The 22134-nt window shown below is 38.0% G+C and overlaps 1 protein-coding gene across 2 annotated transcripts in view; it reads left to right on the forward strand.

Moving 5' to 3' along the window:
* Positions 1–22134, forward strand: part of ADCY8 (adenylate cyclase 8) — a 123766-nt gene that overhangs the window by 62256 nt on the left and 39376 nt on the right. For both annotated transcript variants that reach the window (XM_040061569.2, XM_040061577.2), the window contains exons 5-7: positions 5685–5812; positions 14765–14923; positions 18890–19160. In XM_040061569.2, coding sequence (XP_039917503.1) covers positions 5685–5812; positions 14765–14923; positions 18890–19160 — 558 coding nt within the window. The remainder of the gene's footprint in view (positions 1–5684; positions 5813–14764; positions 14924–18889; positions 19161–22134) is intronic.

The raw sequence follows: 22134 nt of genomic DNA on the forward strand, positions 1-22134 counted from the left end.
TGAGTCTAAAGTGTAAATGTGATTAAGCTATCTGAGGGAATCTCAGGAGGCCAGCTAGTTTGCCTCTGCCAAAGGCAAATACCATTCTCCTCTTCTCCTTCTTGAGAGTCATTGAATTATCTTCCTCTAGATGAAATATTTTCAGTGACAAAAAGCCCTTAGTTTACTTTTGAAATGAGTATGATAGGAATAATTAGGGAAGAATAAAAAATGCAAAAGCAAAGTAGTCAGGCTGTAACACAGATCACATTTAGCAGCCATAATAATTTTATTAACAGGGAGATAAAAAAAAAAAAAAAAAAAAGGAAGACAAGGAGTCGTTTAAAAGCTCCCTGTGGTCTCTTGTGCCAGTAGAGGCAGCTTGCCCAACCCCTGTAATGTTCCACAGGACATAAATCTTATGTCATATTTGTTAGTCCTGTGTGGGTGTTTCACATACCCAGGGTCTTACAGATTCATGGTGAGTTTAGGCACACACAGCTGAACTGAAGCCTAGCCAACTGCTTTAGCTGTAAGCTGAATTTGTCCCCAGGCTTCCCTGACTGCCCTGCCTGGCTCTCCTTGGGCTGCAATGGCAAACTCCACTGTGACCTGGCACAGGGACACCTACCACAGTCATCTCCATTTGGATATTGCATTCCATAGATGACTTCCTGAGCTTTGGCAAAGAAGCCAGATGACATCACGTGACAAGAAAAAGAAAACATTCATGAGTAGCTGAAAGGATTTCCTGTGTTTCACGCATGCACTCACATTTGCATGTATCAGATGCTCATTAGCAGATTTTGCCATGCATTAAGATTCTTATTCATAAAAAAAGACATCCCTCTGAAGCTGTCTGATTTATTCTGAATTTCAGACCTGCAGGAAGGTGATATAAGTCTCATCTGATTCACTGGAATTAGCACTTTAGCTAGTTTAAGTGAGGCATTAATAATCAAAAAACAATCTTATCCTATTGAAAACTACAGTCATTAACTGTGCTGAAATAAATTATCATTAATAGGAGTTTCCCATATCATCAAATAGGTATAATAAATGTTGAAGTTAAAAATGTAATCAAAAAATTAAAATATAATATACTTGAGATATACTTTTCTTCATTTTTTTCTTCCAATCTTTCTTTCTTAAAAAATTGACCATTTTTCTCTTTTTTCCCCCTCTATTCTACTACGAGGTTATTATTTATATTAAGCAGATTTTGATACCGTAGGAATTGAAACTAAGGAAGATGGAGTTGAATGACTATGGGTAAGAATTAAGGGGAAGGCCAACAAGGATGACATCCTGCTGGAAGTCTGTTATCGTCCACCCAACCAGGAAGAAGAGGTGGATAACTTATCCTATAGGCAGCTAGGTAATGTTTCAGGATCATCAGCCCTTGTTCTTGTGGGTGACTTCAACCTGCCAGACATCTGCTGGGAACTTAATACAGCAGAAAAGAGGCAGTCCAGGAAATTTTTAGAGTGTATGGAGGACAAGTTTTTGTCGCAGCTGGTGGGTGAGCCCACCAGGGGAGGGACTATGTTAGATCTGCTGTTTGCAAATAGAGATGGGCTGATGGGAGATGTGGTGGTTGGAGGTTGTTTGGGGCAAAGTGATCATGAAATAATAGAGTTCTCAATATTTGGTGAAGTCAGGAGGAGCACCAGTAAAACTCTTGCATTGGACTTCCAGAGGGCAGACTTTGCCCTGTTTAGGAGACTTATTCAGAGCATCCCTTGGGAAGCAGCCCTTAAAAACAAGAGTTCAGGAAAGGTGGGCATGCCTCAAAACAGAGATCTTGAGGGCACAGGAACAGACTGTCCCTGTGTGCCGAAAGGTAAGTCAACAAGGTAAATGTTCAGCCTGGATGAGCAAGGAGGTTTTGGAGGAACTTAGGAATAAAAAGAGGATGTATCAGCTTTGGAAGGGGGGTCAGGTCTCTCAGGAAGTATTTAAGGGAGCTGCTAAAGCATGTAGGAAAAAAATTAGGGAGCTCGGTTCGAACTTAGAATGGCAACTTCTGTAAAGGATAATAAAAATGTTTTTACAAATACATTAATGCTAAAAGGAAGGGTAAGACCAACCTTTGTTCTTTACTGGACAAGGGAGGGAACTTAATATCTGCAGATGAGGAGAAGGCAGAAGTGCTTAATGACTACTTTTCTTCAGTTTTTAGTGAGGAGACAACTTGCCTTCAAGACAACTGCCCTCCTGAGCTGGTAGATGGTGTCAGGGAGCAGAATGGTCCCCTCATTATCGAAGAGGTGGCAGTCAGAGAACTATTGAAATGCCTGGATATCCATAAATCTATGGGCTCAGATGGGATCCATCTCAGGGTGATGAGGGAGCCTGCTAAGCCACTCTCCATCATCTACCATCAGTCTTGGCTCACTGGTGAGCCTCTGGATGACTGGAAGCTGGCCAATGTGACACCCATTCACAAAAAGGGTGCAAAGGAGGATCCTGGTAATTATAGACCAGTCAGTCTGACCTCAGTACCTGGCAAAATAATGGAACAGTTTATATTAAGTGCCATCACACAGAACTTACAGGATGGCATGGGTATCAGACCCAGCCGGAATGGGTTTAGGAGGGGTAGGTCATGTTTGACCAACCTGATCCCATTTTACGACCAGATGACCTGCCTGGTGGATGCAGGGAAGGCTGTGGATGTTGTCTATTTGGACTTCAGCAAAGCCTTTGACACTGTCTCCCACAGCACACTCCTGGATAAGCTGACAGCCTGTGGCTTGGACAGGAGCTCTCTTCGCTGGGTTAGGAACTGGCTGGATGGCCGGGCCCAGAGAGTGGTGGTGAATGGTGCTGCATCCAGCTGGGGCCAGTCACTAGTGATGTCCCTCAGGGGTCTGTGCTGGGGCCAGTTTTGTTCAATATTTTTATTGACGACATGGATGAAGGCATGGATTCTTTCATTAGTAAATTTGCAGATGACACTAAGCTGGGAGCGTGTGTTGACCTGTTGGAAGGACGAAGGGCTTTGCAGAAAGACCTTGAACAGTTGGACAGATGGGCAGAATCCAATAGGATGAGGTTTAATAAGTCCAAGTGCCAAGTCCTGCACTTTGGCCACAATAACCCTCTGCAGTGCTATAAGCTGGGGACAGTGTAGCTGGACAGTGCCCAGGAGGAAAGGGACCTGGGGGTGCTGGTGACAGCAGCTGAACAGGAGCCAGCAGTGTGCCCAGGTGGCCAAGAGGGCCAGTGGCATCCTGGCCTGGATCAGGAATGATGTGGCCAGCAGGAGCAGGGAGGTCATTCTTCCCCTGTACCCTGCACTGGTGAGGCCACACCTTGAGTGCTGTGTCCAGTTCTGGGCCCCTCAGTTTAGGGAGGACGTTGAGATGCTTGAGCATGTCCAGAGGAGGCAACAAGGTGAGGGGCTTGGAGCACAAGCCTTATGAAGAACAACTGAGGGAGCTGGGGGTGTTCAGCCTGGAGAAAAGGAGACTCAGAGGTGACCTTACCTCTCTCTAGAACTTCCTGAAGGGTGGTTGTAGACAGCTGGGGGTTGGTCTCTTTCTTCAGGCAACAACGGACAGAACAAGAGGACACAGTCTCAAGCTGAGACAAGGGAGATATAGGCTGGATATTAGGAAAAAAATTTTCACTGAAAGAGTGATGAAGTACTGGAATGGTTTGCCTGGGGAGGTGGTGGAGTCACCATCCCTAGAAGTGTTTAAAAAAAGCCTGGATGTGGCACTCGGTGTCATGGTCTAGCTGAAGTATTAGAGATGGGTTGGACTCGATGATCTTGAAGGTCTCTTCCAACCTAAAAAATTCTGTGATTCTGTGATTTTGTGATTTGTAAAATATTTGTAGTGGCTCTGAATAAAGTGCTGCCTCTTGATTTATTCCACCTCAGTCAAACCAAAATGACATTAAACACTATCCTTTTACTTTGTAGATGCAAAAGCAAACTTCTTACACTAAGAATCAATTGAATAGGACCTTTAGAAAAGCCAAAGGACTCCAGAATCTGTGGTTTATATCTTCATCTCTTAGCATTTTGTCTAAATGAGTAACATGGAGAGAAGCTTAAGGAAGCCTACTTACTCTTTGGCATGCACTGATTTATGCCATCGAGTCCTACCTACTTGTCAACTAGCTTTTATGTTTCATGGTTTCACTTTATAGTTAAAAAAATAAGTGGAAAATGTGGTAAAATCAGATCTCTAATTCTTTCCATTGAGGGGGAACTGCTTTAAAAAAATAATTAAAAAAAAAAGTTCTGGAGGAGTTTAGGATGTACAATTTCATTTGAAGCCATATGAAAATTTCCAAGTGTACTTATGTGGGTCTGTAGAGGGGCTGAAAAGAAGGGGTTGAGAAAAGAGAGTTAGAAATGAATTTTGACATTTTAGAAGCCTGAGTTCAGTCTAGAATTTTGTGTGAAACTTGGATAACAAGGCATTGCACTCTGAAAGGCAGCACTGATTTTTGCTGGAGACTTAACCAAAGCTTCAAACACAAGCAGTCCCTACTGATGGTTTAAGGAGATTTTAGGGTGAATCAGCTTACTTTGGCCACATGCCCAGAGCAGATTTTAACCTTTCTGGCATGCTTAAGGATTCAGCATACTTGACAAAAAGCTTTGAGTAAAAGTGTGTAGATTCCGTGTGCCACTTGGTCTGAGTTTGACTACAAAGCTTCATTCTTCCTAAGCAAAACTTTGAATGGAACCTATACTTGATTCCTGGGAGAATCAGCATTCACATTTCCTCCCAGATCATACTTAAATTTCTCTTTTTAAAGGTCTGTTACTGCAGCCTTTACTGACTGATTATTAATACTACACTCAATATTCCAATGACTCTCCATCATAAAAACACTTCCTTGACACGACTTGTAATGTTCTCTGTTCCTCTGCACTGATTGACTCCTGTTAGGGCCCAACCAGCAGAATACATTGTGCAAATTTGCAGGTAACCTTCGTCTCACATGTTGGTCTCAGAAATGAAAAATTTCATGAACCCAGGTATTTTTGATCACTAGAAAGGGTCTTCTAAAATAATGATCAAATCACACAACAATATTCTGTTTCAGTATGTAAAGATACTGATAATTAAAATTAAATTCACTATTTGATCATAGGTTAAAGGATGTCCCTAGTTGGATGCCAAAGAAACCTAATTTTCCCACAGCATAAGCCTGATGCAAGAGAGTTTCTTTGAGATCTTTGACATTCACTTATGATCAGTTCCTATAGCTGTTGGAAATACTTGAGTGTGACTGTGGAAACTGTAGGTGGGAAGGGATTTCAGTGGGAGGAAAGAGATTTTTCATTTATTTCCAGTGTAAAAAGTGGGCAGGAAAACATGCCCTGAAGGAACATAGCCAAAATTGGGTTATTCATTATCTCAGCTGGCATTTCTGAATCCTTGGCCTGTGTTCCACCTAGCTCTCATAAAACCTTTCTCCCCATCAGCAAGGACGTCTCTGATTAGCCCGAAAGAAAAATCACTATACCCTTTTTTGCTGCAAATGTAAAGGTACTTTATTTCAAAAGTGATATAAATCACAATTATACTAATGACAAGCAGGAAACATCCAGAAACAAGGTGGGGGGGGGTTGGCTGGTTGCTTTTTAACAGTAATTTTTCAACCACTTTTACTTTCACCTTAAAATTATGAAAAGAAAATGCAAATATTTTCTTTCTCTTTCATACATTTGTGCATAGGAACATCACTGTCTCAGAATAAAGATCCTGGGGGATTGTTACTACTGTGTGTCAGGGCTCCCAGAACCTCGCCAGGACCATGCACACTGCTGTGTTGAAATGGGGCTCAGCATGATCAAAACTATCAGGTAATGTCTTTTTCTCCCCCTGATTCATTGTTTCTGGCAGTGTTCTGAACTTCTTACCTGAGAATTTATCACTAGACAAGTAATTATTCTGTTGGTTCAAAAATCTCAACATTATCACTGTGAAAAGGACAGGACTTTTGTGATCCATGTAATGGATGGGAACTGCTACTAGAATGATTTTATTAACCTGTGTTACTTCAGAGATGTAACACAATAGCTGTGTGTGAAACTGAGAGGTTTCACATTTCTTGACAGTTCTCACTTTGTACTGTTGTCAATTTCAAGAGGAAACTGAAGAGGAGTCGTCTGAATTGCTTACTATAATCCCTTTTAAACAACAATATAAACACAAAATAGACAGCTTTGGCTATCCTTTAGCTTGGAAAATAGCTCATAGACAAACTCATAAGTACTGAGATTTTCCAGATGAACAAATTTTACCTGCTAAATTAGGTTTTTGCTTAAAATCACAAGCACTGGAAGTGTTTTAATGAAGGAATGTGTTCCCATCATGTAAATATAATTATGTTGCTCTTACATTATTGTATTTTGATGCAATTACAATTAATAGTAATGATGCTTCAGCAGCCTGTGTGTAGAGCTTGTCCAATGAGTTACCATGACAATGTCCAATGAGTTACCATTGACTGAGATCTAATACTCTGAGAGGTTTTGTCCTTTTGAAACTTTTTTGTCCTTTTGAAATCTTTTTGAAACTTATGGGTTTTACTGATATATCAATTTTAAAAATTACTGAGTTTCTCATATTCAAATACTTTTTCTGTTGCTGTCTTCCCTAAAATAGTATTGCTTAACATGAGCATTCTCCCCTTTTCCCTGGATATTTTGCTGTCCAATCTCTTGGTCTGCTTCTTTTCCAGACCTCTTTGCCCCTTTTATCTGGGTCTGTCTCATGGCATACATCAGACAGCTAATGCACACTGCAGCTGCATTATTGAGCTCTTAATATAGAAAGAATTTCACTAAAATTAATTAATGGAAAATGTAACTGAATAATGATTATGCAACAATGATATCTAAGAAGGCTGGATTCAATTATCACAGGCTAAATGTTGAACAAAGTAATCAATACTTAGCTCCTGGAATCCCCACAGTGAAAGTGAAACATGAATTAGAGAACACAGAGATGAAAAATAACCTACCAGCATTGTTATTTATTTTTTTTTATACACACATTTTTGCATTTCCTAGGTAACACCACCTGCAGACAACCCATTGTATGACCTTTTTCTTCTAAGATAATAAATTTCTCTCCATCACCTTACACATGTGGAAGTCTGTTTTTAGTATCTTAAATGACAGCTACAGTCATTTGGAGCTTGACAACAAAGTCCATCAGGACTTGGGTCATCCTCCGCAGACTGATTCAGTTCAGATTACCTCCAATTTATTTGATAATCCCAGTATCTGATTTTCTGTATATGCAATGAGGATGGTTCTTCCCCTAGGCTTTTCTGTTCAGAGTATAGGAGTCTTATGTTGCTTATCTTAATGTGTGTGTAAATAGTTCACAGGGAGGACCAGTCCTTCCATGGAATATAATAAATACTTCTGCCCATATTTCTGAGATAATTTGGAGTTATTTACAGTCTATTAACTGGAATTAAAAAAGTAAATATCTCTCACAGTTAAGATTAAAAAAAAAAAAATTCCTCTTTATAAAAGTGATTTTTTTAATAACATTGGTCCCCCACAAAACTTTGCTATATTTAAAACATGACGGAAATGACATTTTGATGATTAGAAAATTTTTTATCTTCATCAGAAGATTTCAGAAAATAAATATTTTTTAAGTTTGAAATAATAGGGAGATGATCCAAGATATGGGAAACCATCATTCAGATTTGAGAGCTGCACTGAATTTGTACAGGCAAACATTTCTCTCCATTGACAGCGGGTGGTTGGTAATGTTGTACCAATCAGTACAACCCTTCTGCTGAGGCAGCGCCCAAAAAACCCTCTGATCTCAGGATACAATAGCTGAATTCTCTTTCCATTGTCTTTGATGACTCCATGGTCAAAGGGAATAGAACAAGAGTGTCAGATCCATTCATAACACAAGTAAAATAAATCTATGTGGTCAGATTGTCTTACTTCTGAGTGTTTCCATACAGCTCGTATCCATACAGCTAAATTGTTAATTTATTGTCAATTAAACCTCTACAACTTGATTTTGAGCTTGAGTCTTGCAGGTCCACTACTTTTTTGGAGATGAAAGGAACTGTTCAGAACTCAAGAAAATTATTCTAGATCATTATTTTCTCTGTAATTTTTTTTACATCATCATTCTTTGTTAAAAATCTCATAAAAGAAACACTATTTTCATTATTCCAATCTGTCTTCTTGTTCTTTGCTCCCTTAACTGTTGAGAACAATTGATGGGCAACTTTTAACCACAGGAAGATTCCATGTAACCTGATACTTACTCCAAAGTAAGGCAGTTTTGCTCCACCACATTTGGACAGGAGAAATAATCTTCACTCCATCTCTGCTGCAAAACCCAAGGACCTGTAAATTCTGTTTAGCTGCAGCTGGAAACGTGGATTAAAATAAAAAGGACAAGCTCTTCACAATGAGTTCTCTTTTTCAGATGGTTTTCACATCTTTTCACATGCAGTGATACTCTCATTGTGATTAATTTTATTGTATCAATGCCTGTCTGTACTGACTGTTAATGGAAATGGGATTCCAGTGGAATGTTTAGTCACCAGAAGATAATGTTTCATCTTAACAATTATCACCCCAGCTAAGTGGTTGTCAGGAATAACACCACCTTCTCAAATGTCCTTACTCCTAAAATCTCTGTGACAAGGAGTAGAGGGGAAGGGAGATGGTGTGGGACTCAGCTCCTGAAGGACTCTCTTTCATAGTGTAATGATGGAAATGGCACAATATATATAACAGTGGAAATTCAAACAGACCTTTGTGCTGGTGTATTTGCTTGGTAAATCAAGGAGTCCTGAGTTGTTTCATTTGTTGGTTCATTTCCCACTAAAAACCATCTGAAAGAGTAACTATTATGACAGAATAAATGGTCCCAGCATGCAATATAGGCTAAACTCCAGAAATTAGATAACAGCTTGTCTTCATTAAAAGCCTGTAATTAAATACTAATATTAAGGCAAATTCATGAGAGAGAGCAAAAAAGGAAAACTTAAAAAAACCCCAAACAAACAAACAAACAAAAAGAAAACAAAACAAAACAACAACAACAACAAAAAAAAAAACCAAAAAAAAAAAAGAAAAACACAAAACAACAACAACAAAAAACACAAAAAACAACCACACAAAACCTACAACCAAAAATACTTCAACTATTTCAGAAGACTGATTGCCCTGGCAGGTTTCCTGCTTTTAGCATGAAAAAACTGCTTTTATCATCTGTTGAGTATTAACAAAAATCATAAAGTGATCAATTCTTGTTACTCAGGCAGTAAAAGAGATAGGAATTGATTTCATATCCCATTATTAATAAATGATTTAATTATATAATAATATCATTCACCCAGTTCTGGATTCCTTCCACTGACTATTTTTCGTACGATCTACAAGGTTCTGCCTATGATGCAATTAGCTCTGATTTCCAGAAGAAAGGATGTATTCACAAACCCAAAAACTAAGGCTCAACTTCATTTCTGTGTGGGGGTGGAAAGAACTATTGTGACATATTCACAAGTTCAGCCAGCTCCTTTTAGACAGTTCTAAGACTGAATATAGGTTTCCCACTAAGACTTGATCATATTGTCACCTCCATACGTCCATTTCAGCCACTGATTCTGAGTGGAGAAAATATCAGAATAGTTTTTCTTTCCCTATTCTTGCTGTTGGATGATAATATAAACTAAACCAGGTAGAGATGAATGCATTAATGTCACTCTGTGACTCTGTGATTTTGGAAAAATGGCATAGGAATGTATGTATATGTATATGTATATGAATATGTATATGTATATGTATATGTATATGTATATGATTATACAGATTTTTAGAACATATTTTTCAAATGAAAAAGCAAATTTATAATAATATTGTGTGTTCTCTTGTACTATATTATTTTTCTGCCTCTCTGAGCAGATTAACATAAGAAAGAGGAATGCAGCAGTATTAACTCTACCCATGTACCTACAGTTCGTGTCTGAACTCACAGCAAGTCAATTATATTAGTGATAGAATATAAAACTTCTCCAGGTAATTGTTTCTGTCTACATTAGATTCCAGTTCTAAATACAAGGTAAAGTCATCCTGGTGCTGCTCTAAACTGTCTCCTTGGGAAAATATCTACATTAAATTGTAAATTTTATAAAGTTCATCTACGAAGTGTTACATCCCATAAGTCACATTACTTGCACTGTATCATTCAAAGTGTTCAGTAGTCTAGTGTATCCTGTTACTTAGCTTTTTAAAAATAATGGCTATCTCCTTCACAGGCATGACACAGTTCCCAGAGTCACACTGAAAAGGTCATTTACCTCACTTCATCTACAATCCCATCATGTCAGCACCAAAAAACATTTGCATTCCTTTAGGAAAATTCCATAATTCTGTTGAGTCCAACTACAATGTTTCCTATATAACTGAACCTTATGATCAAAGGACAGTTCATATAGCAGGAGACACAGGAGATCACTTGTCTGTCCTTCTGCTCACAGCAGAGTCAGCTAAGACTCTTACTTACTTTAGCCAGAATACATTTCATATTTCACCTGCATGAGGATGATAATGACCATATCTTGATGAGTAAATTGAAAAACACCTAGAGAATTTTAGCCATCTCTAAGAAAAAGTGGAACAGACTCACCAACTCCACTGTTCTGAAGTCATTTTGCTTCCGAAACCAGGCAGTTGCATTCAAATTACCTACTAGAAAATATTTTCATCACATGCAAACTGTTGAACCTGGGAAGAGGTTGTGAAAGGGCTTGTTGAGAATAAAAAAGCATTCTGGGGTTGTTTTAAGTATCTCAAAGCATATACGTCACCTTGCACTGTTGAACTGGCCAGCACGGAAGCAGCCAGCATGTCACTTTCAATCTGCAGGGCCTGAATTCCAGGGCATTCAGATTTTTGACAGCTACAGAAAATGTTGAAAAGCAAATTTCTGATTTTTAGCTTACCTTCTTCATGCAAAGGTTTCAGTTAACACCACAAAAAGAAAGAAAATGCCAAGATCCAACTGAAATCACTGGGTTTTTTTTATCTGTGTCTAGACTGAAATGAGATGAATGGCAAGAAAAACACTAGTCACAGTTACCTCATCCTGGATATCAAAGCACTTGTGAGGCAAAGAGGGCTGCTTAATAGATCATCAATAATGCATCTTCATGCAGGCACTCTGCCAATGTGTCTGCAGAGAGCCTGTAAAGTAGCTGAAGAATTTTTTTTATTATTATTATTATTAGAAGCCTCATTGACAGTTGAATAAATTTAAGAGAGAGAGGAACTGCATGTGGAATTCCTGAGCTGTTGCAAAATGGAGTTTCTTGGTTTCTTATCTCTATATTTTTTATCTAGTACATGTTATTATTTCTGAGAATTTTTCTGAATAAGTTAGAACTACCACTATTTGTGAAGATGATCGAGGCTTTGTTATTTAAGGACTTTTTTTTTTTCCTATACCTGTATGTAAACAAGACCTCCTAAAGTATGTGGTAGTCTGGCTGCTAAGGAGTTGGATTTGACAATGATTAAGTCCCCTTCTTTACATAATTCAGAAATCCTTTTCAACCCATATCACTTCCAATTTTAAATAAAAAGAATAATTAAAAGTCCATGACTTTTTACATGTTAACAAATCACCTCACTTTTAAACCTTTTAGTCTTTGCAGAGAAATTTTAATATAAAGTAAACAATTTATTCTTTGTTCAAATTAATATCATAGAGCAAATTTTTTGTTGAAGATTATTGTTTCCATCACAGGTTCTCAACAGTTCTGCTTTCAGTCTTGTGTTGCAAATAATAAAATTATTTGAGTGAGACTCGATCACTCTTGTTCTCTGATTCATATCCTGGACAGGGCTGTTTAAATATATTTCAGACTGTCTGTGACTTTATGCAATCAGGTGCCCTTCTGCAATTATTTTCCCACCTAACAGAACAGGAGCACATTGCTGTGCATGACAAGAGGGGGATGCAAAGACAGAGCCCTGCACGTGCACCAGCACTGCAGCAGACAGAGAAAGAGCGTCCCTCCGCTAAAGGGAGCAAGCAAGACATCCACTGTCTGCTGATGAAGAGCTGATATAAATATCACCTGAGTGGCACATAAAGAGTTGCTGGGAGACTGTGAAAGACAGCTAAGGCAAGGGGGAGAGGACCTTGATTAGTGTCTGCAATGCACTGCAGGAGGTGGTGTGGAGAGCACAGCTGTATGAGGTTTTGGACAAATGCAAATGTCCTGTGTGACGGATGGAGGATGCAAAAGCCTTCTCGGGCCATCCTCACACTTTTATGACAATGGAAACATTAAATCCAGCAATCCTTAGTGAACACTCTAGAAACAGAGGGGCACATTGCTCAGTTGCACCATTGTTTGTACCTGGTCTCTCCAGTGATACCTGTGCGTGTTAGTTCTCATATAAGATACAAATACAAGACCACAATTTACAGTATTTAAAATCAAGAGACTAGACTAGAACTAGAACAGAAGAATAAGCTGTTTTAGTTGGAAGGGGCCTACAGTGACAATCTAGTTCAACTGCCTGCCTATTCAAGGGTCACCCAAGTTAAAACATGTTAAGGGCATTGTCCAGATGCCTCTTGACCACGGGCTTGGGGCATCAATCACCTCAGTAGAGAGCCTGTTTCACTGTTTGGCCACAGTCATGGTAAAGAAATGTTTCCTGATGTCCAAGCTGAACCTTCACTGATGCAGTTTTGAGTTATTCCCATGCATCCAGTCACTGGATCCCAGGGAGGAGAGCTCAGCATCTCCCTCTCCCCTTCCCCTCCTCAGGAAGCTGATAGAGAGCAACAAGGTCACACCTCAGCCTCCTCTTCTCTAAACTAGACAGACCTAGAGCACACAGCTGCGCGTCACAGGACATGACAGCTGGTAAAACAGAAACAAAATTTGTAAAATAGCATGTGTGTCCATATATGTGTAGAGAAAGATTACATAAATATAGGCTATTAAAACATTTTATTAAACTTAAGCCCTTCTCATTAAATGCATTTTTCAATGAAAAGCTTTTTGCTCAATTATTCCTTTAGATGCAATTATCTTCTATTTCAAGATAAGGAAATCAGATGTAAAATGAGAAACTATTATCTTAGTCTGAACAAAAGGACAAGGCAGACTGGGGAAACAATCATGTGAGGAGTTGTGTGATAATTCCACTGACAGTTATGAGTGTCAGTTTAGATATTTTTGTAGCATACAAAAATTCTTCAAAATAGATTAAAATCTCAGTGGTGTTGCTTCTATTTACTGCTCTCACAACACTTAAAGTGCTTTGGTGTGGGGGAGTTGTTGCATATCCCATCTTCCAGGGACAGGTTTGTTTAATTTTGATATTTCAAGCCCTCGTGCTTACATACAAGGAAGAAATTTGTAAATGAAAATTTTAAGCTCTAAATATAAGAATACAGATAAATGCCTTCTCAAGATTTTTTTAAAATTATTATTATTTTATTATTAACTATTTTAAACCTTTTTCTCTTAGATATCTCAAATGTGTTGGCTTCCTGATGTGATAAACAGGGCTTGTAGGCAAACTACTGCACTGTGACTTATCATACGCCTGTCTTTCTCCAAGTTTTTATAATATGAAGGGAAGGGAAATAAAGATGAATTTCTTATTTTCAATTTTTCACTTTTTTGTCCAACTAGTTTCTTTCCATTTCATAACTCTTTGTTTTGTTTTGTTTTGTTTCTTACAAACTGAGCTGATGCTCCATTGCAACAATGAAAGCTCAAGTATTGAATGCAGTAAGCAATTTACCCTTTTCTCCTCCACAAAGGATCTGTCAAGGTCATTGCTGAAGCATCTGAGGCAGGGTAGTTAACTTGAGAGCAGTGAAATAGAGCTGTTTATTATTTGCCTGCTCTGTGGTGTGATCTTGCTGTGTTTCTATTGACTTCAGTGACTGTAGAGATGAGGCCCTTTACAGAGACACAGCAGGTTTGTAGACCAGCAGCAGCAATGTGCTTTTCCTACCCTGAGCACACAATTTAAAGATTAATGAACACAAGATCTAATACTATTTCTGCTGCAAACAGTTTTTGTCACACAAACAGAACTGAAAAAGCAGTCTCTTAACAAATATGCTCATATGTGCTTATTTTGGGGAGGTGAAATAGTCTTCACCACCACACAGAATGGACAAAACTGATCCTAAACTCACATGGTTTTCATGACAGAGAAAGTGGTGTTCTGGCCAAAACTAATGAAAATAATTAATCATTTGACAAAAAGTAACTCTGGAAAATCCCAATCAATAAAATATTTTTTTTAAAAAAAATTAAAATTAGTAAAAACCACACAAGAATATAAATGAATAGACAGGTTTGGTGAAAATAGTTCCTGTTCCTGAACTGTCCATATAGTTCCTGACTTCCATACTGTTCCAACAGTTCTGTACTCTTCCTGAACCACGATAAAGCACTCAATAAGTCCAACAAAATACTTTCACTCAGACATCTTTTTCTCTCTTTATTTTTCTCTTTCTACCTGACTGGAATAATAAATGTGCCACTGAGCCATGCATGCAATTAAGTACTTAATGATAATCTGACTTTTAGAATAATTTTATCACTACCTCTACCTTTTCTATTTAGAAAGTTCCATCTTCATTTTACAGGCTAGACTGCACTTCACAACTAATTGACATGGTATTTTACATCACACCCTTTTCAAAATTATATGGAAAATTGTGGCACATATTTTCGTAAGTCTGATCTTGTTTCTTTCCTTGTGTGTTTTGTTTAACAGATATGTCAGATCAAGAACAAAGCATGACATTGACATGAGAATAGGGATTCATTCTGGATCGGTTCTGTGTGGAGTGCTGGGCCTCAGAAAGTGGCAGTTTGATGTCTGGTCGTGGGACGTGGATATTGCAAACAAACTCGAGTCAGGTGGAATTCCCGGGTAAGGCAAAGTGTATTTCCCACAGTCAGAAAACATTGCCAGCACATTACACTGTTAACCTTACCAAAAGATTAACTGTCTTGCATCATTTCACCAACTGTTACCTGGTTTTTTGCTATTTTGCAGTTGCAAGGATTAGTGAGGCTGTAGCTAAAAAGGGTAGAAATTATCATCTGGTAAAGCTATTTGAAAAGACAAGACAAAAATCTTTGCTTTACTTTGATTTTCCAGAAAAGAATAATTTTAGTTTTCAGCCCCCATTATCCTCAGAGGTGGCCCAAATTTCCAGGTTAGGTGTTGACCAGTCATGAGATTTTCCAGGTTTTGTTCTCTCACCTTTTTCATTCAAATGATACTATGAGGCACAAAGCTATAATTTGTTTGAATTCATAATGCACAAAATGTGGGAAGAATTATGTGTTCGTAGGTCAATATGTTAATAACAAGTTGTTATGAAGAGCAGGCTCTCTAGGAAGTTTTCTAAATAATTTTATGTTTTAGCAGATGTTTTGAGAGATTTATCTTAACCTATTTATATGTGAAAATGTATAGTTTTCCACTAAAAAAAGGTCCTTTGTTTTTTTCTGTGTCTGAGCATCTGATGTGGCTAATTCACCTGAAAGCTGAATGTTATTTCTGCCTGATATGGCCTATATATCCTGCTAGTTTGGAAGCTACAAGTCCTAAATTCGAACTAACAGTAGTGATTGCCAGAATCTTCTGTTAACTTTCATTTCCACCTGCCATTGATGAAAGATGTAGAAAAGATCACCTAGACAATTCAATTTTAGCCATGGAATTTAGAAGCAATAGCAGCAGACATCTTTATGTGGAAAAAAGTCTAAGTGGTGCTGTCACCTTGAATGACACAGATTTTAAGTCATCAAAACTGAGTCATGTGCTGTCCTCCCTGCACACACATCAGGATCTGCCAGAGCTGTCATGTTCCCAGGAAACTGGAAAGAAATTTACTTCATATATTGCAAATGCAGGCCCCTTCCACAGTCCTACATAGTAAACCTTTATTCTAATATATATTCTTGGAATTAGCAGAAAATTAAATTCTGCATGCTCTGAGAACAACTTCTGTACTCTGCACATCACCCGTGCATAAAATTTCAGAAAAAACGCATTGTCTGCTACTTATCCCACGTGATATCCCCAGATGACTAAGAGGGTGCTTTGTTCACATGAGCAAATTGCTCATCTAAGTTTCACCATCCACACCTGCAAAAAGCAGAATCTATTGCTGTTAATGTGTGCAAGTTGTATGGCTGTTAATGAATAACCTAGAAAATGCACAGCCTTGCTGTAGATAAAATGCCTGGCAGGTTGTCAGTCTGTCAGAGTGATTTCCAGGATATCAGTGTGCTAGCAGAACAAAGCCTGTGACAGCAATGAACCAAGTCCCCCAGAACAGTGAATTACATCAGAGTTTCCTAGTATGCAGAGCAGATTTAATAGAGCAGTTAAGTTCATTTCAGCCTCTCCTTCTCCCTGCCACCAGCATTCAAATCCTCCTACTTGTTTTAAGACCAAGGTCATTCCCATTCCTAGAGCAGCTTCACCAGGAAAGCTGTCCTGGGGTGATGAGCAGTCCTGCTCTCATGCTGTGAAACAAGAGCAAAGATGAACTGCAGCATTTTCCGGAGGGCATAGCAGAGACAGGCAGCTGAGGATGGGAAATATCCTTTCACCCAGTCTGAGAGCAGCAAAGAGGGGGCTCAGCTCTTCTCTTCAATGCCTGCATGACCCCATGAGCCCCCACCAGTGTGGTTGATTCAGGGAGAGATTGCACCTGACAGAAGGAACATAAGCCAACAGCCCAGCTGCCGTGGGAGAAGGCAGTTAGGAGCACTGAGAAAAGATGCTAATTTCCAGTTTTATGAAAATAAAAAATATGTCCACAACTCCTGAGAAGGAAACCTTGTAAGATCCTACAGTGTCATTTCAGTGACATTTTCTGCCAGGATGCCATTTTCTAATGGTCTTTATTTAGTGCATGTAGGTATTAATCTCTAGTATTGAATTGCATAAAACCCAGGTAATATTTAATTTTCAATGATGTCTCAATGACAGGTATCACCTAACATTCTGGGCCTGATATGCTTTCAGGAGTAGGTCAGCAATACTTTTTGACTTCAATACTCAGGTTCCCAATGTACTGTATTTGTATAAAATTAAAAGATATCTCCACATTCTAGTTTTTTTAAACAAGCAGGACAAAAGATGAAGCCAGAAAATATTTATAATCTGCCAACTATTTATTAATATTTGGCCCATTTAAGGATATAGCATTAATAGCTATCTCCATACTCTGCTTAAAGCTATTATCATATCCATCATAAAATCCTATTTCAGGGCTTTGTTACTCAACATTCCTTAATTATATTAGTTGAATCTAAAGAGAGAGATAGTCACCTTAGCAACTAGCGTTTCACTTTATTTTTTTATTTATTCTTTAGTTTTAGGTTAGTACTTTACTTAAATCAATTTAGCCTATTTGGATTTCTTCGAGCTAGGAAACGCATCATCTTTCTGAGAGATCACCTACTTTGCTGTTTAAGTCCAGGCCAAAAGTTGCTTATATTTGAGAAACATTTTTACTGGGTTTTACCATGAGTTTTACTGATTTTTCACCACAAAATATTACTAATCTGTGTGATCATTGTAACAGCATGACTTTAGAAAGAGAAAGTTATACAAAACCTGGGAAGAAGCTGAGACAGCTTAAAAAATGTCTGGGATACAAATTTTAATCTTTTAATTAGATGTTGATATTTAATGGTCCACATGGACAGTTTGTGCCAAGTTCTGATTCCTCTGGTCACTTCAAACTGCTTAAATACCATCAGCACTTCATTTTCTATCAAAGCATACACATTGTATATGCCCTTGTAGTCTTCTATTCCATCAAAGTATTATGCAATTCTATTCTGTATTGGCATCCTTTGAGTTGCAGAACGAAGTTCCCAAGGGGCATGCTAGGACCATTTCCTTCACAGGAGGAAGCCAAATTGTGGTGCCTGAGAAAAGCAACTTAGCATGGGTGGCCAAGAAAGGATCAAGAATTTTAGCTCATTCAGAATATGAGGAATCTGTATGCAAGTCTGTCTTTCAGAAAGTGACCTCCACTCAAAGTTTAAAAAAATGAGCTGGTTTAAAGAGTCACTACAACTCTTGGCTTGGGTTAGATAAATGCCTAATGAAAACTTGTACTGCATTCATGATGCTGCATTGTACAGTATAGCATAGCTGGCCTTGTTGATGTGTTCTAGAGGTGCTTGCCATTTTCCTTCATGCAGGAACTTGAAGATTCCTTAAAAATAGTTTAGCTGGAAGACAACCAAATTCCTATCATACCATAGCAAACTTTTATCTCTTTTGTATTTAATCGCTTAACTTCAACTTCACTTTGGCCATAGCTTCTTGAACTCATTGCTTAGTCATATAAATTATTACGTTGCTTGCCTTTGCATAGTTCCTCTATTTCCCTAATTCACTTCAGGTACAATCAGGTCACTAATTTCAAATGTTTAGGCTATCTCAGGAAACTGAAAGAAATTAAAGACCTTCACATAAACTGCTCTAAGGCCTACCATTTATTTTTCTTTCAACATACTTCCCTGAAGTACAATTTTCTTTCAGTCAGAATACTGTTTTACCTGGGAAGGTCTCCCATTAAATTATTATGAGCAAATGTATCAGGTGTGAATGTCAAAACATTTTTCCTGTGACAAGACTTTGTACATTAAAGACATCTTATTGATGTGAACATGTCTAGAGATTACTTGACCACAAATAAAGCTCATGCCTTTAAATGCACTATTTCATTTTCATTGTCTGCAATGGAAAACCTTGTATTTATCCATGATGTTAAACAATATACGGAGTTCAAAAGCTCCTTCTAACCTATGTATAGTAGAGCACAACCAGTATTTGCCACTACTTATTTCATTTATGCAGGAGGATTCACATTTCCAAAGCCACTCTGGACTGCCTGAATGGGGATTATAAAGTTGAAGAAGGGCATGGCAAAGAGCGCAACGAATTTCTGAGGAAACATAACATTGAGACTTATTTAATCAAACAACCTGAGGAGAGTCTGTTGACTTTACCTGAAGATATTGTGAAAGAGGCTGTCAGCTCCTCTGACAGGAGGAACAGTGGAGCTACATTTACCGAAGGATCCTGGAGCCCTGAACTTCCATTTGATAACATAGTGGGAAAACAAAACGTAAGTCAAACTTCCTTTAATGTCATTGAGATGAATGCATGATTGAGTGCACTTCAATAATGGAGGCCTCAGAAGAGGCAAATTCATCTTTAACCTTTATTCTAACATGTACTGTAACAGCAGAGGATTGAACAAATTGTTTCAAGGCAGGACAAATCATGTACTTTAACTGGGAAAATGCCAGTGAAGCAGATTTTGGTTGTTTTTTTTTTTTTTTTCCTTTTTCCCAACTGAAATGAAATACTGCATGTCTTAGTTTTAATTGAACCACTCCACAAAGTAATTAAAAATAAATCTAATCTTACTAAACTAGTTGGAACATTCTAGTCAAAGTGTATATCTCATTGCATAACTTCTCTTTAGAGTCATCAAATTAAAAGGATGAGGGAAAGGACATTTTGCTAGAGGAAAATGCACAATGTAGTTTATTGATGTCTGAGGGAACAAAAAATAAAGCACCTTGTGAAATCAAGGTCTTCATTTCTCACTTTTTTGACAAAAGGTATTAAAAAGTCATTCTTTAAGATATAATTAGGGTTCACTAGCAGAGGAGTTAGATTCTAAAGATACCTGTAGCTCAATAGAAATATGAGATAATAGCAACTTCTCCTGATCAGATGTTTTCCAAAAGCACCGCATGGCTGATTGCCAGCAACCTTAGGAATCAAAAATTCTTGTATGGTAAAAATAATTGTTTTGTGAAGTCTGCTTGTTTAGAGGAATTGAAGATGGAAAGGTTAAAATGCCCTCAGACTCCACTCTTCTCACTGCACTTGAAAGATTGATGAGTCTTTATGAAGCAAGGTCAGCTGAAGTTTTCTTTCATTTTCTTTGAGGGATCTGTAATGAGATGATATATCCTTTCTTCTGCTGCACATCCTTATTCCTACTTGTCTGAACTGTCTGTTTAGCCTTAAGCATTGTTGTGTGGAGGTCTTGCTTTTGTCAACCGTCTTCTGCTTCTTACAAATGTGCTCATAAGTGATAAAATTTCACAATAAATCAGCCCACAGCAGTGTCTTCATCTCTTCAAACTGAATTTGAGCACGGCACAGTTTGCTGTTGTATAAAACACTTGTTTTATATATATTCTGTACATCTGTGTATCTGCCTCTACACTGCCTTATAGTATTCTCTGTGTTTTGTTGACCTGTCCCTATATTGCCATTTCATTAGGAATAGAGATATGGGTGCATGCTGCTGTGGATGTCTTCTGATCTTTCTCTATTTCTTTCCCTTTAAGATACTCCAATTTCTGTAGTCCAAAAAAAAAATCTGTGCAGAGTAGGCTCTCATTTTGTTGGTCATTTTCTCAGCTAAACCTGACCTTGATGTTAACAAAGAACAAAATAAAGGATTAGTGGGTTTACTCAATTATTGATCAATTTTTGCCCATTACTAGTAAAAAGGCCTTGAAAGTAATTGAAATCGGCATAGCTTAACAGTTTCTTTAAAACTTTTTTTTTTTTTTTTAAATGGCAATAAATAATCTATTTTTTGAACAGTTTCTTGTGGTTTTTTTAAAGAATTTGAGGTGATGTTGGGAAAAGCTGTAATTTTATATTACACAGTTTTACAATAAGCTTTTTGGTGGAGACAAGATCTCAAAAATTTGCTGTTCCATGTATGATTCAATTATTATGTAAGTTTTAATTTACAGTTGAGACAATAGGCAGTATTGCTCATAAATAATGGAATTTAGTTAAAAAATTCAGTTGCTGGATTTAAATTATAATAAGATGTAGTTGCTTTTTCCAGTCTTGGACACAATAAGCAGTCAGTCATGTCAGTGTTGGACAGAATAAGCATTTAATAACACTAATTAAGCAGCTTAAAGGTCACTGTCAGCAGTAGGCTTTGAGAATCATAGTAGCAGCAACCCAGCAATGAATCACTCTGTATGTTTGAATATTTGCTAATAGAATTAAAATTATTTCTTAACTCAATATAAATTACAACAAAATTTGAGCAATTGATCACATGTATCTTACTTTTAACTCTAGTTACGTTAGGAAGCATATGAAAAGAAATCTCTGGGGTGTTCTTAAGTGAAACTCAAATTTATCCCAATGCATACTCATTACTTCAAACTTGTGCTCTATGAGCAGCCTGAATCAATGAATTGTAGATTTTTTTATGTGAGTAAGAAGCAAATAACCACTTTTTATGTAGGCAGTTGCAGATATTAACAAAAGCTATACTTGTCTACAGCCCAATTATCACTATGTGCCCTTGCTCTGATTGTGAGTAAGCCAGAGGTGCAAGCTCTTGTCTGAAATTCAGACATGCCCAATATAAATGGAGGTTTCTGTTATTGAAACAAATGTCTAGGCTTCTTTCTTAAAGCAAAGAAAATTGGACAGAAGTTATTTTATTTCACAAGAGTAAAAGCCTCCTCTAGAATGAATTAATGGTTGTTTAAGTTGGATTTCTTCCATGTACCTTACAAAAGAAGTAGCTAAAAGCATAACATAGCCCCTGTATGTGTTGGTGGAGGCACCTGATGGGCCTGTCAGGATGTGAATTAGGAAAAACAGCATATTAAAATGTCTGTCTTCTATAGGTGTACCTTAGTAGTGGTTGCAGTGAAGCTTAACAGTGAGCACAGAAATTATACTAAAAGACTGCTAAGATGGCAGACAAGTCTAGACAAAAGGGTGGAATTCAGTTCAGGCCCAAGGTACCTGCATGTCACAGCTACCCCACTGTCGCTGTTTCTGTGCTGAGGTACCCCAGCACACCCCAACTGGCCCTCACCAGTGGCACATGATGTCCCTGTGTCTTGTGCCACATCTCCTGGCTCCTGACCATTGTCCAGTTCCCTAAGGCATCTCTGCTGACCACAGCCACGTATGATTGGGCAACTGGAAGTATCTGGAGTGCGTATTGGAAGAAATAGAAGTTTAGACACTGAGAATGTAGACACCAACCTTGTAGGCACCCTCATTTAGATGTCTTCCTCTTGAACAAAATC

Source organism: Hirundo rustica, chromosome 1 (assembly GCF_015227805.2).
Source record: "Hirundo rustica isolate bHirRus1 chromosome 1, bHirRus1.pri.v3, whole genome shotgun sequence".
Classification (NCBI taxonomy): domain Eukaryota; kingdom Metazoa; phylum Chordata; class Aves; order Passeriformes; family Hirundinidae; genus Hirundo; species Hirundo rustica.